Source organism: Acanthochromis polyacanthus, chromosome 1 (genome assembly GCF_021347895.1).
Source record: "Acanthochromis polyacanthus isolate Apoly-LR-REF ecotype Palm Island chromosome 1, KAUST_Apoly_ChrSc, whole genome shotgun sequence".
NCBI lineage: Eukaryota > Metazoa > Chordata > Actinopteri > Pomacentridae > Acanthochromis > Acanthochromis polyacanthus.
In genome coordinates this window covers 55,814,487-55,837,161 of record NC_067113.1, presented here as the reverse complement: position 1 = coordinate 55,837,161, position 22,675 = coordinate 55,814,487, and the positions used below count along the sequence as shown (strand labels likewise).

The following is a 22,675-nucleotide window of genomic DNA, read 5'->3' as shown; positions in this document are numbered from 1 at the left end:
ATGAAGTATGTTTTAGATTATATTTGCCTTTACAGAGCCATCTTTCAAAACACCAACATTTATCATAACATTTGTTCCAACAGCACCTACACCACCTCCACCGACAACTATACTGACCACCGTCCTTACAAGTACTCTGAAAACAACTATCAGTGAAACCACTCTGCTTTCCACTACCACTCCACCATTAACTACCACCACCAGTGTCTCAACTACAACTAAAAACTGGCCAACTACTACCACCACTGCACCAACAACTGCTTCAACAATGACCACCACAACCTCTACACCAACAACTACAACTACTTCAGCTACCACCACCACTGCACCAACGACAACTACATCAGCAGTATCAACCACCACTGCAACACCAGCAACTACACCTGAAACATCGCTTTCCACCACCTCTACACCAACAACAGTTACCTCAACTACCACTGAAGCACCAACACCATCAACAATGGCCACCACCACCTCAACTACTGTGAGTACTTCAACTACCCCTGAAACATCGGCAACAATTTCCACCATCGTCTCGACACCATCAACTACAACTACTTCAACTACCATGGAGACTTTGCTAACTATGTCAACCTCCGCTTCGACACCAACAACTACTGCAACCGCCACTGAAACATCGTCAATAATGCCCACCACCAACTCTACACCAACTACAACTACTTCATCTACTGCTGAAATATGGTCAACAATTGAAACCTCCACTTCTACACCAAAGGCTACAACTACTTCAACCACCCCTGAAACATCAGCAACAACATCCACCACCGTCTCTACACCAACAACTACTGCAACCACCACTGAAACATCGTCAACAATGCCCACCACCAACTCTACACCAACTACAGCTGCTTCATCTACTGCTGAAATATGGTCAACAATTGAAACCTCCACTTCTACACCAAAGACTACAACTACTTCAACCACCCCTGAAACATCAGCAACAATGTCCACCACCGTCTCTACACCAACAACTACTGCAACCAGCACTGAAACATCGTCAACAATGCCCACCACCAACTCTACACCAACTACAACTGCTTCATCTACTGCTGAAATATGGTCAACAGTAGTAACCGCCACTTCTACACCAAAGACTACAACTACTTCAACCACCAGTGAAACATCATCAACCGTGTCCACCTCCACAACTATACCAACAGCTACATTTTCTTCAGCTACCACTGATATATGGTCAACAACGCCCTCCATCAACTCTACTCCAAAAACAACAGCCACTACAAAGACCACCGACACATCATCAACAATGCCAACCTCCACCTCTACACTATTGACAACAATAACCGATATCTCTACCACTGAAAATTGGCCAACTGAGCTTTCCACCATCAGCACTCCACCAGTAAGTCCTTCAACTGTAACCCCAGTAGCCTCTACTGAAGCTAACACAACAGCCTCTACCAAGTTACCCACTACGTCAACCACAACTGGACCGAGCACCACTCCTTCAAAAACAACTGCTGTCTCAACACAATTTACAACAGTAACAGATGGCACTGAATACACCACAGAGCAGACAACCACAGCACCTACAAGTGAAGCTCCTATCACTTACACAGTTACAACAGAAACCTTCACCACCAGAAAACAGATAGAGCCAACAGCAACAACACTTCAATCAACAACCCCCTTTGCAACCAATACTACATTTGTCGTAACATCAGGTCCAACTGAAGTTCCTACCACAAAAGCTTGCATACCTACCTCAACTACCACACCACCAGAGAATTACTGTACAGACCGGAAGAGGAAACAAAGCTGGCCTCCTGGTTGCTCGTGGACAGAAGACTGCTTCCATAAGATCTGTACAAGTGGGAAGATAGAGATGACCCCAGTGGTTTGTCCAGAAACTACAATTCCCACCTGTCCTAGAGGTCTGGCAACGAAGGTGTCAGATGGATGCTGTGAAACATGGACGTGTGATTGTAAGTGTATAGCTGTCTGTGTTTGCCACAACTCTTCTTTCAGTAAGATATTCCTCTACATTTTAATGCATAACTACATTTATATAGTGAGGCTGTATATTTTTTGTCTCCATAGCATAGCATACAACCACTGAATTGAAAGATCACTAAAATGTGACTTATAGCTTTAATGAAACTAGTTTTTGTCTAAGTACTTCAATTTTTAAGGGTTTATTCCATTCCAAATTCTAGTTTGTTTCCAAGTACCTCTAGTTTTCACAGTTAACTTCTCCATATAGTACTTTTGAGCTAATAAGTTACGTTAAGAAAAGGTTTTATGTCACAAAAAATAAATTTTTCTGAGTTAAGATTTTAAAGATTTATTCAACTGAGCTTCTATCCAAGTACTTATGTATTTAAAGGTTTATTTCATCCAAATAATACCTTCTTGTCTAAGTAGTTACAGGTTTTAAGGTTTATTTAATGCAAAACAATGCTTTCTAACTAAAGAGTTCAGGTTCTAAAATTTAATCCACTTATAATACAACCTTCTGTCCAACTATCTATAGTATTTTCTAACCAATTCTAAAGGTTTATTCCATCTGAAATACCTCTTCCTGTCCAAGCACTTAAAGATGTAAAAGGGCAATCTACCCAAAAAGTTTCTTATGAACCAGTTATGGTTCTAAAGATCTATTCTACTCAAATAGTACTTTCTGATAAAGAATTCATAGTATTGTAGGTTCATTATAGTGCCTGGGGACTATAATAGTTACTCAGTTAGAACAAGCTACTGATAACTTCATCTGAAGACATCAGAACTCTTTTGAGTGTCAAGCAAATCAAACTTGATTCACATTTACCACTCAAGCTGTAATTGTTGTCCATCTTGGCCAGAAATGTGGTCTCTGCTTCAACATGGTACTCTTTGTTATTGAACTTGCACTACTTTTCATTCATACTGTTTCATTCCCAGGCCGCTGTGAAGTGTACGGAGACCCCCACTATATCACTTTTCAAGGATTAAACTATGATTTCCTGGATGAATGCACCTACACCCTGGTGGAGGAACAGTCACCACGTCACCATCTAACCATTGTTGTGGACAACTTCTACTGTGTGCCGGGCCTCCAGGGCTCCTGTGCTAAAGGCATCACCCTGACATATAACAACAATATAGCTACACTCCGTATCATCCCACTTTTGTTTACAGTGCAGGTATTATCCAGAATAACATTCTTTCTTCAAGTGCTGCCACTGTGAATCCATTTTTTGTGATAACTCAAAGTTTTTCAAAGTATTTAAGGCTGCCATGTTCTTTTGACAAACTGAGACTCTTGGTTTTGACACTGATCTAATCTGCTTTAGGCCACTCTGAACAATGAGACCATACAGCCACCCTATGAGGAGCATGGGTTGAAGTTTGAGACCACAGGGTATATAGTATCAGTTAATCTCCCAGAGATTCGCTCCTTCATCTCCCTCAGTCCATCGTATACGCTGGTGATCAATCTGGCCATGGAGCACTTCCTTAACAACACCCAGGGACAATGTGGTGGGTAATGGATGAACAGGGGGTGATGGTTCACAAATATGACTTAATGCATACTGTATATACATTTTAACAGTATATAGTGTGTAAGTAAATCTAGCTCTGACCAAATTCTGTTATTTTAGTAGCTTATTTTTGTTTGTCCACCATTTGCTGTTGTGGCACAGTAGCATGTCTGCTGATTTGCTACATTATCTTGCATGCTAGTGATGTGGTCATCAAAGCAAAATAGTCATCTTAAAGGCTCTAAGTGTTTGGAAACAGAAACATAAAGAGCGGATTGAGATGGATATGCAGGGAAAAGCTACAAAACGTAGTATTAGAGACTGTCACACTGAGCTGAAATGAAACAAATGTTCATAAATGATATCAATAACGTAGATTACATGAAAAACTATATTTTTAAATTCTTTGGGTTTTTTTAACGTACCACTGAATGTTCCAAAGTCCACTTTTGCTTTTACAATGCAGTGCTTGCAGTCACTTTTGGTCTGGTCTTAAGTTTAAGGAGGGCTGACAGTTTCACGTGGACTGGCATGCACTGATACGCACACAGCTGCCAAAATAGTAAACCGACAAGCTTGGATTCAACAGCGCCATTATTCCTGTATGTGTTTACATTGCAGACAATCGCTATTTTAACATTCAAAATCTAGCATTTTGCACCCTTAAAGCTGCATTTAACCATTTCTGACTAATACAGGACAGCAAGATGCAGCAGAAGCATTGTTAGTGTGCACTCTTTGCTTTTTTAGAGCTTAGTTATTGGAAATACATTCAACCTGGATATAGTGTGAAGGTAGTAGTATCGGGGTACGGAAAGAAAAACATAACATTTTTGGGTGTTCACAGTTTTGATTCCTTTGAACCAATGTTAATATCTACGTTTTTTAATGCAGATTTAATTGAAATGTCCCCACTGAGATTAGAGAGTACTTGAGAATTAAAGAAGACCAGCTTATTGTTTTGGAAATTTAATGATTAATTTTGTCATATAAAGACACCAGAATAATATTTCTGCTATATACTCACTGTTGCAAAGCTTCTATTCTGACTATTTAATGCATTGCTAGGAGCTGGTGTTTATCTGCATTAAATGTGATTGAATTCATAAAATATCTATATGTAATATATTCTTCTCTGAGCTCACCTCTTAATGCTCCCTCCAGGCGTATGTGGCGGTCCATCATGTATCCGTAAAGATGGAAGAATTGAGGATGACAGCTGCTGTGATAAGACAGCCTATGATTGGGTGTATCCTGACCCTAAGAAGCCGACATGTTTTTCTGCACCAATAGATGTACTCTGCTCTAATGTACCAACACCCTCACCGCCTCCAACTTTTTGCCCTCCGAACCCACTATGTGAACTGCTATACCACCCGTAAGCACAGTCCTTTACAATACCTTTTCTTTTCTTAAAATCTAGACGTCTACATTCTACGTTTGACTAAAACTGATTAAAACTTCTGTTTCCTCAGAGTCTTTGAGAATTGCAGCAAGTATGTGGATCTAAGCATTAAAAAGAAGAACTGTGAGTTTGATTCATGCAGTGGTTCAAATTCCTCCTGCTCCTCTTTGGAACAAACTGCTGAGGAATGTAAAAAGGCTGGTTTCTGTATTGATTGGAGAAGACTGACTAATGGAGGCTGTGGTAGGCGCCTTTTATTTTCTCGCCTGGTAAAACTACGGACTGTTTATTGTTCAAAAGATTTTGCACAGTCTTCTGTGATTCATGGACTTCACTGTTTTATAAATTCTTGATCAAATTGTCATTTAACTTCAGCACACTTGGTGATTTTTCAGATGTGAAGTGCAGAGAGGGATTGGTTTACAGAGAATGTAGCAACAAGCTGGATGACTTCTGCCATGGAGGGTTTGGAGATTTATAGCGTCCTTATACATTTCTTTCACACCCAGTGGAAGCCAAAAGATTAAGATTTTCTTCATTTCTGTTTCTGCTCTGGTTTCTCCACACAGAGTGCGTTATGAAGGGGCTTCCCTTAAAGAGAAAAGCTCAGGTTGTTTCTGTCCCAGAGGTCTGCTCAGGGCTGGAAATCACTCAGACATGTGTGTTTCTGAGTGTCCCTGTGAGTGTCCTGGTCTACATAGGCAACTTCTGGAAATGCTTTGGTCGAAATTTTATGCGAGGAATGGAGCAGTTAAATTCTTTTTTCTCTCTCCACAGGTTGCAAAGGACCAATTGGAGAACCCAAGTGGGTAAATATATTTTTCTCATCGATGCACAGATATGTGATATCCAGAGTTTCCTGGAAGGGGAATGATTCCAGTCCAGTTCCAGCTGTGGACCTTTGTTGCATGTCTTTTTTCTTTCTTTAAAACATCAGTAGCATTATCACTGACTAGGTTTAAGAACAATTCTCCACCTGTCTTCCAGCGTGGAGACGTCTGGCAGTCTGGTTGCAACCTGTGTACATGCAACAACCGGACTTGCATGGAGGAGTGTTATTTCAAACCTCCTAAACCTCGCTGTGGCCAAAATGATGTTTTGATAAACACCAGCTGCTGTGGCGACCAGACTTGTGGTAAGAACTGGCACTTCATTTATTTTCAAGATTTTTTCTGTGTTTGCCCTGTAGTTTCATTGATTCAGATTTCTGCAATAGTTGTATTTATTTATTTATTTATTTATTTCATAGAATAAATAATACTGAAAGTATTCACCACCGTTTAAAGTTTTCCCTTGTTGTTGCTTTTCTGCATTGAATCATGGTCAATTTAAATGGGCCTTTTTTGACAAGAACTTTACCCAAAAATGCCTCTTTGACTCTTTTATGTCAAAATGAAAGCAGATTTTTACAAAGTAATGTCAAAGTCATGTGGTAAGAACTGACACTTCATATTTTGCTGTTTATTTCTTTATTTTTTCCTCTGGTTTTCAGTTTCAATTATTAAAATTTCTGCGTTTTTATTTTTTAATAGTGTCAGAAACACTATCCATCGCCTAGAAAAAGTATTCACATCTTTTAAAGGAATCCATTTTTATTGCTTTTATGCACTGAAACATGGACAAACTGATTTGGCTTTCTTCAATTTACCAAAAAGACTCTTTCATGTTAAAGTGGAAACAGATTTATCAAGCTATTGTGGTAAGACCTGGCACTTCAAACTTTGCCATTTACAGGATTTTTCTCTGGATTTTTCTCCGGATTTTACAGTAACTATAAAATATATTGAACCTCTTTAAAGTTTTCCTCCTTTATTAGACATTGAATCATGGTCAGTTTAACCCTCAAGGCACGGACATCCAGCGGGCGGCCCCGCCCCCCCGCGCTGTCTACATAGGTCTGCTTAAACTGATATAACTCAAAACCAACATTAGCTCGAATGCTCATTCTTTTTGCTGCTAAAAGCACAGACTTCTGTCAAGTGACATGATTTACTTCATTACAACATGTTAAAAAAAAAAAACTCAAGTGATTACCCCGGGAATTTTTCCGCGCCACCACTGTGTGGTGCCAAAGGACCTTTGTGGCGAGTAGGTTGGAAAGAGCAGGAGGTATAGTGAGAGAGCTCGAGATTGATTAATTGATAGATTGATAGATTGATAGCTAGATAGATAGATAGACAGACTGATTGATTAGAATTGTGATAGGGAGAGTTGGGTACTATAGAGTGTGTGATTTCGGGAGAGTAAGTAGTTTGATTAGGTGAGAGAAAGTCGTGTGATTTAGTGAGAGATTGTGTGTGAGTATATAATATAGTTGAATAAATGATGAATGTTGAATGAATGAACCATCCATCCTCTATACACCGCTTCATCCTCATTAGGGTCGCGGGGGGTGCTGGAGCCTATCCCAGCTAACTTGAGCGAAGGCAGGGGACACCCTGGACAGGTCGCCGGTCTGTCATGAATGAACCAATATAGTTGAAACAATATTGTTGAAAAAATATTTTGTTCAAGTTTCTATGTTCAGTGTTGCCTTAGTTCTGCAGTAGTGATCAAACTAAAAAAAACGCCTCTGCAGTTTTTACACAAAAATGTTCATATATCAAAAACTAAAATAGGTATTTTGTTTAAATCACTACTGGTGTGTTCAGAAATTTCTTATTTATTTTTCTACATGTGGAAATCATTTCAATCAATGGGTTTTGTGTGCATATTTAGTAATTATAATTTAAAAAAACATTTCCGATTTATGTATTTTCTTATTTATAACACAATTTGAACACCTTTACCTAATGTTTTTGGTTTATTTATATGTATACCATTTTAGATTAAGTTGTAAGGATTCTAGGGATATTAGGTATTTGAAGATATTCCAAGAAATGACATCAGAATGAACAAAAATACAAATGTATGTACTGGCGAACCTTTAAAATTGCAGTCCCCAAAGGGTTAAATTGGCTTTTTTTTTTTTTTTATAAGAACTTACCCAAAAAAGACCATTTCATGCCAAAATGAAAACAGGTTTATACAAAGCAATGCCAGATATTTAAAAATATAAAATAGTGATTGAATAAGTATCAACCCTCTTTAAAGTGACTCATCTAATTCAATATAGTTGTAGCCAGTTGATGCGAGAAGTCATACAATTCGTGAAACGACGATTATCTGAGTGAGGTGAATGTGTCTCAGTGATTGTAATATATTCATTAGCACGTATACTTATTGTCCTAAGATTGTTGTTTTTATCAGTTCATCTCACTCTAACTGGACACTTGCTGCTATTTTTCAGTTGAGAAGCTCTGCAAGTACAATGGAAAGACTTACAAGGTATGTTCTGCTTATCTTGTGTTCATTTCTGTCAGTGATGAAGGAGTATTGTCTGGTGTTGTGCCATTGTGGATGGGAAACAATCACTGCATTGTTTAGTTTCACATTGCGTAACTGTCTGCCACAAGGTTCTACACTGGTTCTTGTAAAAATGCAACAGGAGCAAAGAAAAACTCTGAGAGCTGACTCTGTTCTGCTTTTCCTGATGTCTGGTTTAATTTGTAATCTGGATGAATAAACGAATCTTGGTTTCCGTAGGTGGGAGACAGATGGAAAGATGCCACTCATCCCTGCACATCATTCAGCTGCAGCAAAGAAGGAGTTCAGACGGAGACTAAAGTCTGTCCCAGAGAAAACTGCTCTGAGGTACTACAAACCCTTCAACTAAAGCCTGTCACATCTTAAAAGCCTTGTTCTGCAATAATACACTCACATTTTACTGCATTTACGTGCACCAGAAGCTGTCTTGAAATGAAAATGTATTTAGTACAAGATTAGAGTGGCTTTTCATTTTATGGAAGTCAAAAATTGCAACAGTGAAAGGTTTCTCTTTTCCTTTTATTGGGTACGAAAGTAAAGCATTTTTATTCCAGCAGCATGAAAAGAAAAACAATCTTATCAAGGAGAGGAGGTTATTTTTATTTTACGTATTAAAGCCAATGCTCTGGGCTCAAGCTATAGATTGCGTTTAAAGAATAAGAATGAGCTTTTGTGGGTTTATTCTGCAGGAGGACGGGATCTGGGACGACCAGCGCTGCTGCTTTACATGTAAGTCCAGTCAGAAGAAGTTATTTATAACTGCTGAGTGAGTCACACTGACGTAAACCTCAAAATCTGAAACTCACAGTTCAGTCTTTGCATTAAGAATTCTGGAAAATCAATCAGCCATTTCAATTTGTCTCGAAAGGCACACTTTTATCGTGTGCCTTTTAAATCTACACTTCTTGTTATTCATTAACCCAAAATTACACAATTATTTGACACATAAACCGAATGATTAGACTCATACGATGCACATTTGGATTGTTTCTCAATCTTAAAGACATGTTTTGTTTTTTAATGTCAAATTCTGTGCATTTTGGGTCTGAGTGTAATTGGATAAGTGGAAAAAAGAGAAACAAATATTCTGTGCTTTGTTTCAGTACTAAAAATGGTAAAAACATGCCAGAATAAAAACACACACAAAATATGTACATTTATTTTTTGTTTGAAAAAGAAAACAGAAAAGTTGCAGGGACTATTTATTTGTTTGGGGAAAAAACAGAAAACCAGACAAGCTATTTTTGCATTTTCTTGTGGTGCGTATTTTACTAGTTAGTTTATTCTACTATATCTTGTCTTTTATTCTACTTTAACTCAGGGAGTAACATCATAGTTCTGTTGTATTGTTGTCTGCAGCTCTGCAATGACAATAAAGGTCTTGGATCTTAAATCTTGAAGCTCAACGTAATATTTTTTCGAACAATTTCTCCCCATCCACCTCCAAACTGCCCGATTTGATTAATTTTTCTGACATAAAATCCAGATTTTTTTTTAAATGTAAAATTTTCCATTATATTATATATTTTCAGAGATTTAAATAACAAAACCCTGCTTATAAGGATGCTTCAGGCTTTTATCTTTAATAGTTTTTATCTGTCTATTACTTCACTTTGCAGATCCCCAAACACACAGAATAGAATATAACAGAATAGAATAGAATAGAATAGAATAGAATAGTTTTGTTCTTTTCATTATATTCAGGCAAAAAAGCACACCACCTGACACCATTTTTAACTGAAAATTAAATGAGTGTTTTTCTTTATAAGCCACGTGACTTCACTTTTTGGTTTCCAAACAAAGAACAAACGGCCGAAAAACTAAAATGATTGGTTGACGTGGTGTGCTGTTTTTGATTCTGACACCTATAATGTTTTTTTTCTCCTTCAGTTTTTAGTTTTTAAACAAAGAACTGAAATAATTTATGTTTGCTGCGGATAAATGAATTCCTCATCACACCTTGTCCTATAATCGCCTCCAATTCCAGGTAACCAGAGCTGTTCCCCCAAAGTGTCCAGCTTCAGCGTCACCATAGAAAACTGCACCGCTGTGGTACAGATTCCTATGTGTCGGGGTCAGTGTGTGTCTGAGTCCAGGTGAGAAGAAATTCTAGCTGTTACAGATTAACACATTCTGAAATCTGCTGTCCTCAATAGGGACTCAAAAACTGCCTGTATCTGTCTGTCTGCCTTTGTTTTCCCTCCTCCATCTTTGCTACTTTAGGTTGGTGTTACACGGCGACCTGCAGGTGCAGCAGGAGGACAGATCCTGTCAGGAGAACAGTTCAGAGAGACGATCAGTGACGCTGCGCTGCTCCGACCAAACCACCAGACAGCACACCTACAGACACATCACCGGCTGTGAGTGCAGAGCTTCCATCATATGGCGCTGAAACGTACAAACGGAAGACGACAATCATCCGTTTGTGTCCATTACACTTTAAAATCTACATGTAAGGTGTTCAAATTCAGCGGTTTTATTGCAACAGGTGCTCCATCTGTTTTCTTCCAATAAAGGGAATCACTTACTAATCAGAAGAGCCTGCAGTTTTCTTCTTCTTTTCTGTAACTGCTGTTCAACTTTCCATTTCAGCCACCAATTGGCAGATACACTGTAAAAAAAAACAAATCCAGATTTTTTTTAAAGGGTGGAATCCTGTAACATATAAAACAGTTAAAAATAAATTAAGAAAATGATACATTTTCGAAATAATTCTAAAAAATTGGCGTAATTTGTCATTATGAGCCACTGAGTGATTGATGGGAAGACCTACAGGAATAGAGAACCACTCAGGTAAATGCTTTTTAGTGTTTTCCATGAATTCTGATTATTTGTCAGTATGCACTGCAACAAAACTGATCTATTTGTGTTTTTATGTGCAAATTACTGGCACAAAAACACGAAAAACTGACAGACAAAGTAAATTTTATGACAAATCTTACTTTTAAACTGCAGATATTGTACAGAAAACACGTGATTTCAGATTAGACTGGCTGGTGCTGCAAAAGTAGCAACTCTGAGATTCCTACTAGAAAACTAGAAACTAATTACTATAAAACTTAATGTGGACTTTTGGGGCAAATTTGAGCCAATTCTTACTGCTTATTTGAACAAAGACAGTGAACAACACATACTTCTCCTTCTGTCTAAGAGCTCTTTAGCAACAACAAAAACCTTTCTTGCTCTGAAATGTGTTTAACAAAGAGAAAAACCACCCATCACTGAGTGACTGATGAGACTCAAGAGGATTTCCCAACATTTCATTGTGTTGACAGAGCTGGATTAGTTCACCATTCATTACATGGATTAAAGATATTGACAGTCGCCAAACTAAAGGATCTCCACCTTCCTGCTACTGGTTGAGCCATTAGATGTATTTGTATTTAAATACTTATATATGTTCAGTTATTTTTTTAATAAGTAGAATTCTGTGGAAAAGGTGGAGCTAAGTAATTTTGTATTTACAAAACATGCCACAGCATTATGGAGCTATGGCCAAGGCTATGGCTCTGCTTCTAAACCAGTGAGATTCCACATTTTAATTCTAAAATATTTTGTTGAATTTCCTTTTTTGCTTCACCAGAGAACAAGGAAGAAATTCTACTGTATCCTCCATCATTAGAACAGAGACCAAAAACACATTTTCTTGCACTCAAGAGCTGGTTGTGATGGATTAAACTAATTTGGGGCTAATGTAGGATCCTTGAAAATATGAAGTGAGGAAGATAGAAAACTCCCATAAAGACGTTACTGCTTCTGCTTATGTTTGTGTCCATGCGATGTGATGACTCACAAGGCTGCAGGCATCGGAGCGGATTTATTTGAAGAAAATATATTATGGCTGTAATTTAACCACTTGAATCTAATTCTTGTTACACTCAGAGAGCATTAGGAGCTCTTTGCTTCAGGCGTAGACTCTTGAAGGACCAGTGAGATCCAAATAAAGGCCTCTGAAGAATTTGAGTGGCTTTTCTGTAATCAAAGTGGGCAAATGTTGAAGGGTTATTGAGAGGTTTGGGTAAAAAACAAATCATCATTGTGCTTTGGTGTAGAGTTGTTTGTTTTGTTTATGTAATTTCCAACCAGAAGAAACCTACTGGTTGAAAATATCCACTTTAAGGGATTTAATTGAATATTCTCAGTCAGATTTGCAGTTTGGTTGTCTAGCCCCAGAAAACCGACATGGCACCAGTCACATTTAAGATTTCAAAGATGTAGCCCACAAACCAATGGCTTTGTGGTTACATCCATCTTTTTTATACAAAAGACAAGTTGCTAGCTTAAATGTTTTTGGCAATATTTTTAGCTTGTCTCCGCAACTGTTCCTTAGAAAGAGGGAACAACTTGTAGTTTAAACACAGAAAAGATCATTTTCGACAATCATTCCCAACTGAAAGTTATATATTACAACAACCATGGTCTATGCAATTTGTAATACCAGTATACAAGGACAACAATAAAAGGGATAAAAGAATGACTTGTGTTACTTCGGTTAACTCTGAAGAATGTTGCACTGATCGGGATGTTTCCTTGTTTTGGTGTTTATTTTTGTCAAAATTGGTCAGGATAATGCACAGCAACTAAAGTTGATGAGGAGACTTTGCTGGGAAGAAATTACTTTTCTTATTTCAACATAATTCCTAGAAAGCACAGCTGGGTAGCTAAGACAGAGAGTTTTCTCCTTTAAGACTGAAACTTCTTCCTACAAATATCCTTAAAACCTCTTAATTTTGTCCAAATTGCCAATAAATTCTTGTCAGCGCTCACGGTCTGGTTCAATACCGTCTGTCGGCTCCAACTAGCAATAGCTCGAATCGCACAACAGTCCTTGTGCCGAGGCAAAGGTCAGCTCAACAACAATAACCAGGAGCAGACATAACAGAGGCTTTTATGTAGAAAATGAGATGGGGAGGGCAACCTTTCCTGGTTAGACAAACAGCCCCGATGACCTTTTTAATGAGCTCAATCCAAAAATGCTAAGCAGTTGGCTTCTCGGAGAAACAGTGACAGGCTCGGAGCTGGAATAATTGCAAGCGATGAAAAACATTGCCTTATTAGCGTCTCCAGCAGCTAATTGTGGTGCCAGAATGTGTTTCATTATCTATCGGGGTCTGACTCATGCATGCTTGGTTAATGAAGACAGCTGTATGGGCAAATATTCAGATTCTTAAAATGAAACAGAAACTCAGAATGTAGCAACTGAAATGACCCAGGGAGTAGTTTGATCCCCATATTTGCAATCGGAGCTTTCTGTGTAAATGAATGTAGCCACAGTTCTAATCCTCATTATCCGGTGTGGCTGCTGGGGAAGAATAATATAATTTACTGACCTATTACTTTCTTATTTTCATTGTAAAATGTCTGAAAACATTTATTCCAGACTATGTGCTTTCCCAACTTTCACTGTCAAATTTTCAGCTGAAAAAACCCACTGTGTCTTCACCTGCAACACTTATATGTATGAGTGTCCTTGATGTGATGGAAATTCTGTATTTTAGAGGTTTTACAGAATGTTACTGATAATGTGAAGTACACTGACAACAACAAAAAGCAATGGTTACATTTTGGAAGGTGGTACACCAAAACAATACAATAAAATAAGGAAAAATAACCAGTTTCCATAATTAAAGTAAATTTTCTAGCCTTAATTTTAGATCAGATCATGTGTATTATGGGCTTTTTAATATTTAATGAAGGATATGTGCCATATTATTATTAATATTATTATTGTCGTTGGTGTTGTCATTGTCGTTGTTGTTAGAATTATTATTAATCAAAAAATAATAATAATAATATAAATATTAGAATACTAATCTAACCATCTACACCGCATTCCAAATTATTATGAAAATGGTATTTAAGTGTCATAAAGATTATATTTTTTGTTTTTCAATTAAACTCATGTGTCTCAGGGCTCTTTGATCACTGAAATCAATCTCAGACACCTGTGATAATTAGCTGGCCAGGTGAGCCCAATTAAAGGGAAAACTACCAAAGAAGAATGTTCCACATTCTTAAGCAGACCCCCATTTTCAAGCAATGTGGGAAAGAAAAAGGATCTTTCTGCTGCTGAAAAGCGTGAAATAGTTGAATGCCTTGAACAAGGTATGAAAACCTGAGATATTTCACCAAAACTTAAACGTGATGATCGTACTATTAAGAGATTTGTGGCTGATTCAGAGCACGTGCAGATAAAGGCACAATGAGGAAGGTTTCTGCCAGACAAATACATCAGATTAAGAGAGCAGCTGCTAAAATGCCATTACAAAGCAGCAAACAGGTATTTGAAGCTGCTGGTGCCTCTGGAGTCCTGCGAACATTAAGGTGTCGGTTTGCAGTTATGCATAAATCTTCTATTCGGCCACCCCTAACCAATGCTCACAAGCAGAAACGGCTGCAGTGGGCCCAGAAATACATGAAGACTAATTTTCAGTCTTGTTCACTGAAGAGTGCCGTTCAACCCTGGATGGTCCAGATGGATGGAGTAGTGGATGGCTGGTGGATGGCCACCATGTCCCAACAAAGCTGCGATGTCATGTTTTGAGCCGGAGTCATGGGGAGAGAGCTGGTCAGCCCCTTTAGGGTCCCTGAAGGTGTGAAAATGACCTCTGCAAAGTATGTGGAGTTCCTGACTGACCGCTTTCTTCCATGGTACAAAAAGAAGAACCGTGCTTTCCGAAACAAAATCATCTTCCTGCACGACAATGCACCATCTCATGCTGCAAGGAATACCTCTGCACCATTGGCTGCTATGAGCATAAAAGGAGAGAAACACATGGTGTGGCCTTCATCCTCCCCTGACCTCAACCCTATTGAGAACCTATTATTCATTGTTTTTACATGTCATGTGTAAATATCTTTAATTTATAAATGTTGAATTAATGTGTTTTAGATACATAAACAGGTGCATAGAACTGTAATTTCAAGGACTAACATTTCTTATAGATAGTAAAGTGGAATATTACACAATCATTTAACATTTTTATTGTAAAACCTTTAAGCACTATCTATCTTATGTGAAACTCAGACTAAGTAATGTGTTTGAAGTATATAAGGTTACTGCATTTTTAGTAAATTTGAGTAATTAAGAATTGTGCAAAGTGTGTGTAAGAAGACTGGAAGGTTCTGCCAATCAGACAGACTCTCTAATGAACCTTATTCACACTGAGCCTCCTGTGTGCTCATATCAAGCAGAGAGGCTGAAATGGAAATATGACAAATTAATAAGCTCATTAAAAAAAACATAGAAACTAATACTGAAACACAGATCAGATAGGATGTGCGTGGCTGCCGTTTGATAACGATGCAGAGGCTTTATGGAAACAGTGGCATCATGTCATTTATGAGGTTCATTTCACCAAGTGTCACCTGTCACGGTACAACAGGCTGCTTCTGCCAAAACTGGGAAACAGCTGCCCCCTACAGGACTGGCTTCAATACTACAGATTTGTTTAGAATAAATAATAGCTCAACACAGACAGTAGATCACCTTTTAGAAACACATTTGAAACACATGTTTAACTGTTTGGAGGGTTTAAAAAAAAACAAGCCAACAGTCCTCAATGTTTTTGCATTTTTTATTAAAAGAAATATTTGTATGATGAAACCAGAATAAATAAATAAACCTTCATGTATAGAATTATCATGTACATGTCACCGCATCCATTAATGACTAAAACACAGCGAAAGTAATCTGTGTAAAGATGCTGCATGGCTGTAAATGCATCCATGTGTGGAGAATTGGACCAGTGGTGTCACACAGAATGGAGAATGAGAATACCATGATAATGGGCCATGATTGAACCCATTAGAGAAGAAAGGCAGTAATGGGACAAGGTTCTTATGGAGATACATGGTTTCATGGTGAAAACATGTAATGTTCCTTATAGAGAAATTAACCTTCTGTCTCCTGCTAACCTCAGGGTGGCAACATTCATCAGTGAGTGTTGATCTGTCTGACACAAGAAACTGTCTAAAATGTGTTATTTATTGTCACCAATATTTCCTTTAACCAACATTTGTTTGGTCATTTACTGTTATCATTTTCTTATGCAGGCAACACTGCCATGTAAAGAGTGTTGAAAATGAGCCTATTCTACAATTAAACAAACCAACAGAATATGTGTAAGGCTATTTCCGCCCAGTTCTTTTGATGGAGTAGTCAGGAGACTTCTTCTTAAAATCAAAAATATTTATTACAGCAAAATTGAATGTGCGATACAGAGCTCTGGGCCTGAATCCTCTGTCCCTAACCAACAACAAGTGTTCAGTCAGTTCGGATGGAATCAGAGTGCTAACTGTTCCTGACCCAGTCTTCTTATACTCTAACAGTGTGTATATCTATCCAGGCTGGCCGCCCCTTCCGATGCTGCGTTGTTCCGCTGTCCTCTGTCACAGCAGATGTTTTGTCATTATCGCTCACATAGGAATGACTTCACCGCTGCAAAGCAAGATTAGAGACTGCACACACAACAAGCTCATGTTCTTTACTGATTATGGCTTACGTCAAAAACTGTCTGTACTTTGATTATCAATCACCTTATGTCTTGATCATCCTTGCATTCAAACACATGAGTAATAAGTAAAATAAAGCTGGACTTTTCTTCTTTGTTTCATTACAGTCACACCGTGGTAATGATGCTCTTGACCTTCCTATTCCTCAGAACCAATACAACTCTTTAATATGCACACTTAGCAAATTATAAAACACACCATTTCCCACAAGAGGTCGTACACACAGTATGATAAGCTTTTCATGTAGCCCTCAGTTGATTGAAAGTGCAATAGTTGTTGAAGTTGCTCATGAGATAATTGAAATAACTTATGATTAGAACACTTAAGACACCATTTAAGGCAAAAAATGTTCCCTGTTCTGTTGGAAACAGACCCAGCTGAGGCCTCACACTATCCAACGCCTTGTTTTTATCTGTGGGCTGCAGGTTCTGGATCAGTTTAGTGTTCTTCAGCACTTGTTTCTTCAAAATAAGTTTCATCTCTACAGTCTTGAACAGTCGGTACAAGAGCTTCACCTAAATCCACAGCTGAGTCGAAACCATGCAACTGACCGGACGTGTTTTTATACTGTCTATACACATCTCAACACCATTTTTTAAAATTGCTCCAAACAGGGGAAAATCTTTTGGGTGGTTAGAACTACTTGTGGTTGAATTGTTCAAATGTATCTCTTTGCAAACAGCAGCTGCAGGAAAATGATTCCTTAAAGATTTTGCTAGAAAAATAGTAGTTGCTGGATGTAATTTTGGTTCTTTGAGAATGAACAAAAGTTCACATACACTTGTATAAACCATTTCTATCATTGCAGCTTTGACTTTCTAAGGACTCCTACAGCTCTTGAGTTTCTATTTGGAATCACTGAAACATGCATCTTTGTGTCATTACAGGTCTCCTGGAGATTTGACAGAACTGCTGGGTCCAAAATACACATGCAGCAACTTGAAATTATCTACTTGCTTCCTCCAGAAATGGCACCTAAAGGCTTGACTAAAAGAGTTGTCATATTTCCATTTCAGCCTCTCAATGAAAGTGTGGGAATTTACGATGAATGGTAAGTAGAACTCAAGAAAGGAGCACTCTGGGAAAGGAGGGTTGGAAGTGATGCTTTCTGGTGTGGTCTTTAAGAGATTCTTTTGCATCTCATTAAAAAGACAGGGTTCAGGACCAACCTGTTGTGTTGGGGAGGGCTAAAGTCCTGATATCCTTTGCACAGTTATGTTTTCAGATAATTTTGTGGTGGTATGTAATTTCAAAAAACACCATAATTAGGTGACACCTCATTTACCCATTCCCATGTGAATATCAGGCACTTCTAATATTGTGAAGTAAACAAGTAAAGTAAAAGATTAAAAGAAAAGGCATGGTACAAATTGATCATAAGGTTATTGAAAAGTTCATCTGTTCTGTAAAATAAAGAAGTGTTAAGTTCAGAATGGTGGAATATTTGTCTTTCCTTGCTGTAATGTCAGTTCAGAGTTTCTGGTGGCATTGATGTGAAGTTGCTATCAAGATTCTGAGCTCCACTTCTGCGTGGTCAGGATTCAGTCAGGGAGTTTATTGGGGCCATGTGGTCCTTTGTAGTTACAGTGACCAGTGTGTTTTGTTGTCAGTGGTGGAGAATTCCTTTTGCAGGGTCAGCAGTCAGTCAGAGTGGTTCTGGCAGCCATTTGGTCGCTTGTAGGTCTGATAGTGACCGGGAGTTTAAACCAGTCTTTTAGCTAAACTAGGCCCAGTGTAGCCCTGCAACAGACTGGCGACTGTCCCCTGCCTTCGCCCGAGTCAGCTGAGATAGACGATGGATGGATGGATGGATGGATGGATGGATGGATGGATGGATGGATAGGCCCAATGTACATCCTGGATGTATGGAGGTGTGTGTGTGCTGGAATCTACTGAATGTCTGTTTTTTCATGACCTCTTTCTCATAATGTAATCCTCACACCATCGTGCCAGATCTGGTGTTCTGCTTTACGGTGCCTTGGTGTCCCTGCTCCAGTCTGTGGCTGTAAGGGGGTTTAAAAGTTGCAGTATAGGAGAGAGATAAAGATCTGCTCTTGTTCTTGTTCTGTCACACTTTCACGGGATCGTATCTGAATTAAGCCTTTAATTAGATATGATGGTGAAAAACTGCTGTCAAGGCCCATGGTGCATCTGTTGCTGTAGATTAGGCTGACTTACTGAATGTAGATTATGGGAATAAATCTGCACTGAAGGCTTATCTTACATAGCTTTCTGCTCCTCTTTCATTATTTAAGTGTGAATGCATTCAAAAGTCCTACAGGATACTACAACAACCTCAAATCTAGCAACCTGCCACACTGAAAATTTCAAATTTTTGCTGCAAATGAACCATTTTAACCCTTAGCCAACCAAGGTATAGCTTCATTATACTGACTACTATTTGTGTTTGTCATATATATACTGATTCTTTAATCTATGACAGATATCCAAAATGTTTCTAATGTAAATAATTCTAGTTTTTAAAACTCATCTCGGTCTGTTGAGATGTTTTCAGCGCCAGCTGCTCTTGGTCTGTTTTTTAAGTGCTATTTCAGGAAATTTGGGCAAGGCAGCCCTGCTATTTTTCCCCCAGTAAATTAGCCATTTTAACGCTTAGACAACCACAGTATGGTTACATTATATTTAAATGGGTTTAATTGTGTCTATTATCCATATACTGCTTTTGAAATCTATGACAGAGGCTATAAAAGTTCTCGCTGTAATAGTTTTACGTTTTAAAACTTATCTCCATCTGTTGGGCTGTTCACATTGTCATTTTGGGCATTAATTATCTACCTCAAGGTTTCCACAGCTGTACATCCTGCTAATTTAGGTCAATGATTCACAGCTAAACATTTCAGTGCAGTGATCAGAAGTGGAGAAGTACAATGAAAGCTAAGATGAAGCCTTAGATTGCCAGGATATCTCCCTCCTCTCTTGATTTACTGCCGGTCTGTCTTTACCCTCAGTCCTTCAGTGTGTTCTTGACTGAGCTGCCGCCTAATCAGCAACAAATGAAGACACCTGCAGGTATGCGACTCATCTGCCTCCAGTGAAACACCTCTCACTATAAAACTCTGGTTCAGACAACCACTCACTACCAGCTCACTGACCTTTTTCAATAACATCTGGTTACCCTCCAGTCTTCACTTGGCTTGCTTCTTCAGTTACCTCTGGCCGAGAAATCATTTCTTTTCCCTTCCCAGCAGTGATCTACCAGTAAGTTTTTGTTCCCCCTCCTCTTTCCTGCCATCATTTACTCCTTCTATTCTTGTGCTTTTTAGTATATTCCCTGTAGCTCTCCTTGCCAACTTGGTTTTGGTGTTAGCTCAGTATTCATGTGTTTACCCTGTTGATTTTGTGTTTCTAACGTTCAGTCTCCCAAATACTTTATTTAAAGTTCTCCCTGAAGAATCCTTACTGTGTTTTCAACCATACGTGCAGCATTTCTTGTGAGGTTTTGGTGTCTTTGTTTGCGTTAGCCTCCTGACTTCTCTTAGCCTTTATGTTTAGTTTGTTTGTTCAGTTGGTTTCTCTAGCGCCCTCCTCTGGCTGTTTTGGGTCCTTGTATGTAGTCAAGCACCTTATTCTTCCTCACCAGGAGTTTTCTGATTTCCTCATCCTCACTAGTGTCTAAGTTCAGTCTCCCATTAGGGTAAACTGTGACAAAAATGAATGGAAGCAGCTCTTCATTCTAGTAAAAAGCTATGGAAGTGGAGTGAACATTTGAAAAACTCATGATGGGAGTCTTTCTTTGTTGTGTTATTGCAATGGTACGGCTGGGGTTATGAATGATTTTTGCTTAAGATGACTGATTACTTTAAAGAAATGCAAACAAACATTTTTTTTTTTTTCACTCTATAGTAGGAAAATGAGATCATTCTTCGTTCTGTTTATTTCTCCGTGCAAAGCGGCAAGAAAAGCTTCAAGCTGCTGTCCGGAGTTTGAATCGCAGCGTCTCCCAAAACACTGTTGGTCCCACCCTCCCTCTGATTTCGCCCCTTTATTTGTGCACGCGCGCAGTACCTGAGAGGGGTTCCCGGAGTGCTGTCTAACTTGTCCTAATACCAAAATAACATGAATCTGATCTGACGAACAAGTAAAGTTTCAATATGTGATTACACTCGTGTATCCCTCTCGATGACGTTGTTTATCAAACTTAGTGCATTTACGCGTGTATATGTGTAACATTGTTTATTTAGTTCTATCTAGAGTTCAGAATTGCATGACTCCTCTGACGAAGAGTATGTCCCAGACGCCCCAACATCTTCCTCCAGAGGTCGCTTCGTTTAGATGCCCGATCCCCGTCAGGCTCGGGTGCTCGCGTCGCTCCCCGACCACGGGCCAAAAAACGTCCTGCAGTCTCTTGGCCTGACAAGCCGTGGGATTGGTAACTTTTCTGGAAGTTGCTGATCAATGATGCTCTCTCCTCCACAAGCAAAACAAATGTGCGCGCGATTGCGTAGTGCGTAGCTCCCCCACCTCTGCATGGGCTTGCTTGCTGTGCACGTAACCGTTGATTGACAGCATGACAAAGCTGAAGCTCGAACTTGATTGGTCGGCAGCGACCGGCACTTTTTGGAATAACATGGGGGTCTGAGAGGAAGGCGGAGCTCAGGAATAAACTTTCATATCGCGTTATACTAACTTTATATTATAGTATCGAACTAGACTAACACATCTAAGCTTTGTTTAAAAAAATGATACATAAATTGAAAACAAACGGAAACTCCGGACAGCAGCTTTAACATCAGCTGTTTCAAACTACAGTATGTGTGATGTTTTTTGGATTCAATGCCTGTATCAGAATCCTATCTTTAATCTTAATCACTGCCTTACAAGCTGTTCATAGGAAGTCGTGAAAGAATTTCAAATGAACTGAAAAATAAAACAATCATCATACACACAATTTTCTTGCTAGCAGTGGCTATACTGATGGTTTTGACAAGAGTTTAGCCTTGCTATGCAAGACTACCTTTGGAATATAGCTCAGGTGGTTTTTGCCACTAATGTTCAGGCTAACATGTCAAATAATCATAGCTATTGTTGGACTTTGTGGTGTTTTAACTCGGTGTAGAATTCATCACAAATTGTTAAACTCCTCTGCTAGCTGGTGGTGAAATGTCAACTATCTTGCCTCACAGCAAGAAGATTTGAATCTAATCTGTTTTTCTGTATTCAGTTTGCATGTTGTGCCCCCCCAAAGTCTTTCTCCTGCAGTTTAAAAACATGCATGCTAGGTTAATTGTTTTTTTTTTTTTTTTTTTTTCCCCTTCAGTGTGAGTGCAAGCACAGTGCATGCTAAATGCCAAACATCAATACCTGCGAGGCCTCATTAAATTCAGCCTTTAAAGATGTGACCTGAGCGATTAACTCTGAGCAGCAGGGAAGAATCTTGACTTTAACTTTTGAATTTGCACAGTCTCTCTCTTCCTGGGGCACTGACCCAACACTGTTCATGGCTGGGATCATCTCACCAGTGCAGTTATGAAACACCTGAAGATGAAACTGATTGAAGGTAGAATTTTGAACTGGTTTGAATATGAGGATTTGCGGTGATTTTCAGAAACTGAAGTTTAGGGTTTTTAAATTTAAGATTTTTACTGACAATAACTTCAGGGTACTTCTCAAGTCCCTTAGCAGTAATATAATTTTTTTTTTTTTTTTTTTTGACTCCATCAGTCTGAACTGCAGATATTTTCCTTGTTTTGGGTCTAGTTTAGGATATTTCAGAGATGCCATGCTTGTTCCCTTTTGAATTCTATCCCTCCACCCAAACATCTCCTCTCCTCCCATCTTTACCTCTGCTCAGGTTGGTGTTTCACCTGCAGATGGAGCAGTAGAGCAAAGAGAAACTCTGATCCTGCAGAACTTTTGAGTTCACCACCAA

General features: G+C 38.8%; 1 protein-coding gene across 1 annotated transcript in view; it reads left to right on the top strand.

Moving 5' to 3' along the window:
* The window catches only part of LOC110967909 (mucin-2-like), a 28,868-nt gene extending 18,086 nt beyond the window's left edge, over nt 1-10,782 (top strand). Inside the window, exons 30-43 of the mRNA XM_022217662.2 lie at nt 84-1,964; nt 2,920-3,161; nt 3,312-3,498; nt 4,665-4,878; nt 4,976-5,148; nt 5,301-5,370; nt 5,475-5,584; nt 5,683-5,714; nt 5,893-6,040; nt 8,195-8,232; nt 8,491-8,598; nt 8,961-9,000; nt 10,259-10,367; nt 10,495-10,782. Coding sequence (XP_022073354.2) covers nt 84-1,964; nt 2,920-3,161; nt 3,312-3,498; nt 4,665-4,878; nt 4,976-5,148; nt 5,301-5,370; nt 5,475-5,584; nt 5,683-5,714; nt 5,893-6,040; nt 8,195-8,232; nt 8,491-8,598; nt 8,961-9,000; nt 10,259-10,367; nt 10,495-10,663 — 3,521 coding nt within the window. The 3' untranslated portion in view covers nt 10,664-10,782. The remainder of the gene's footprint in view (nt 1-83; nt 1,965-2,919; nt 3,162-3,311; nt 3,499-4,664; nt 4,879-4,975; nt 5,149-5,300; nt 5,371-5,474; nt 5,585-5,682; nt 5,715-5,892; nt 6,041-8,194; nt 8,233-8,490; nt 8,599-8,960; nt 9,001-10,258; nt 10,368-10,494) is intronic.
* Nucleotides 10,783-22,675: the final 11,893 nt, after the last annotated feature.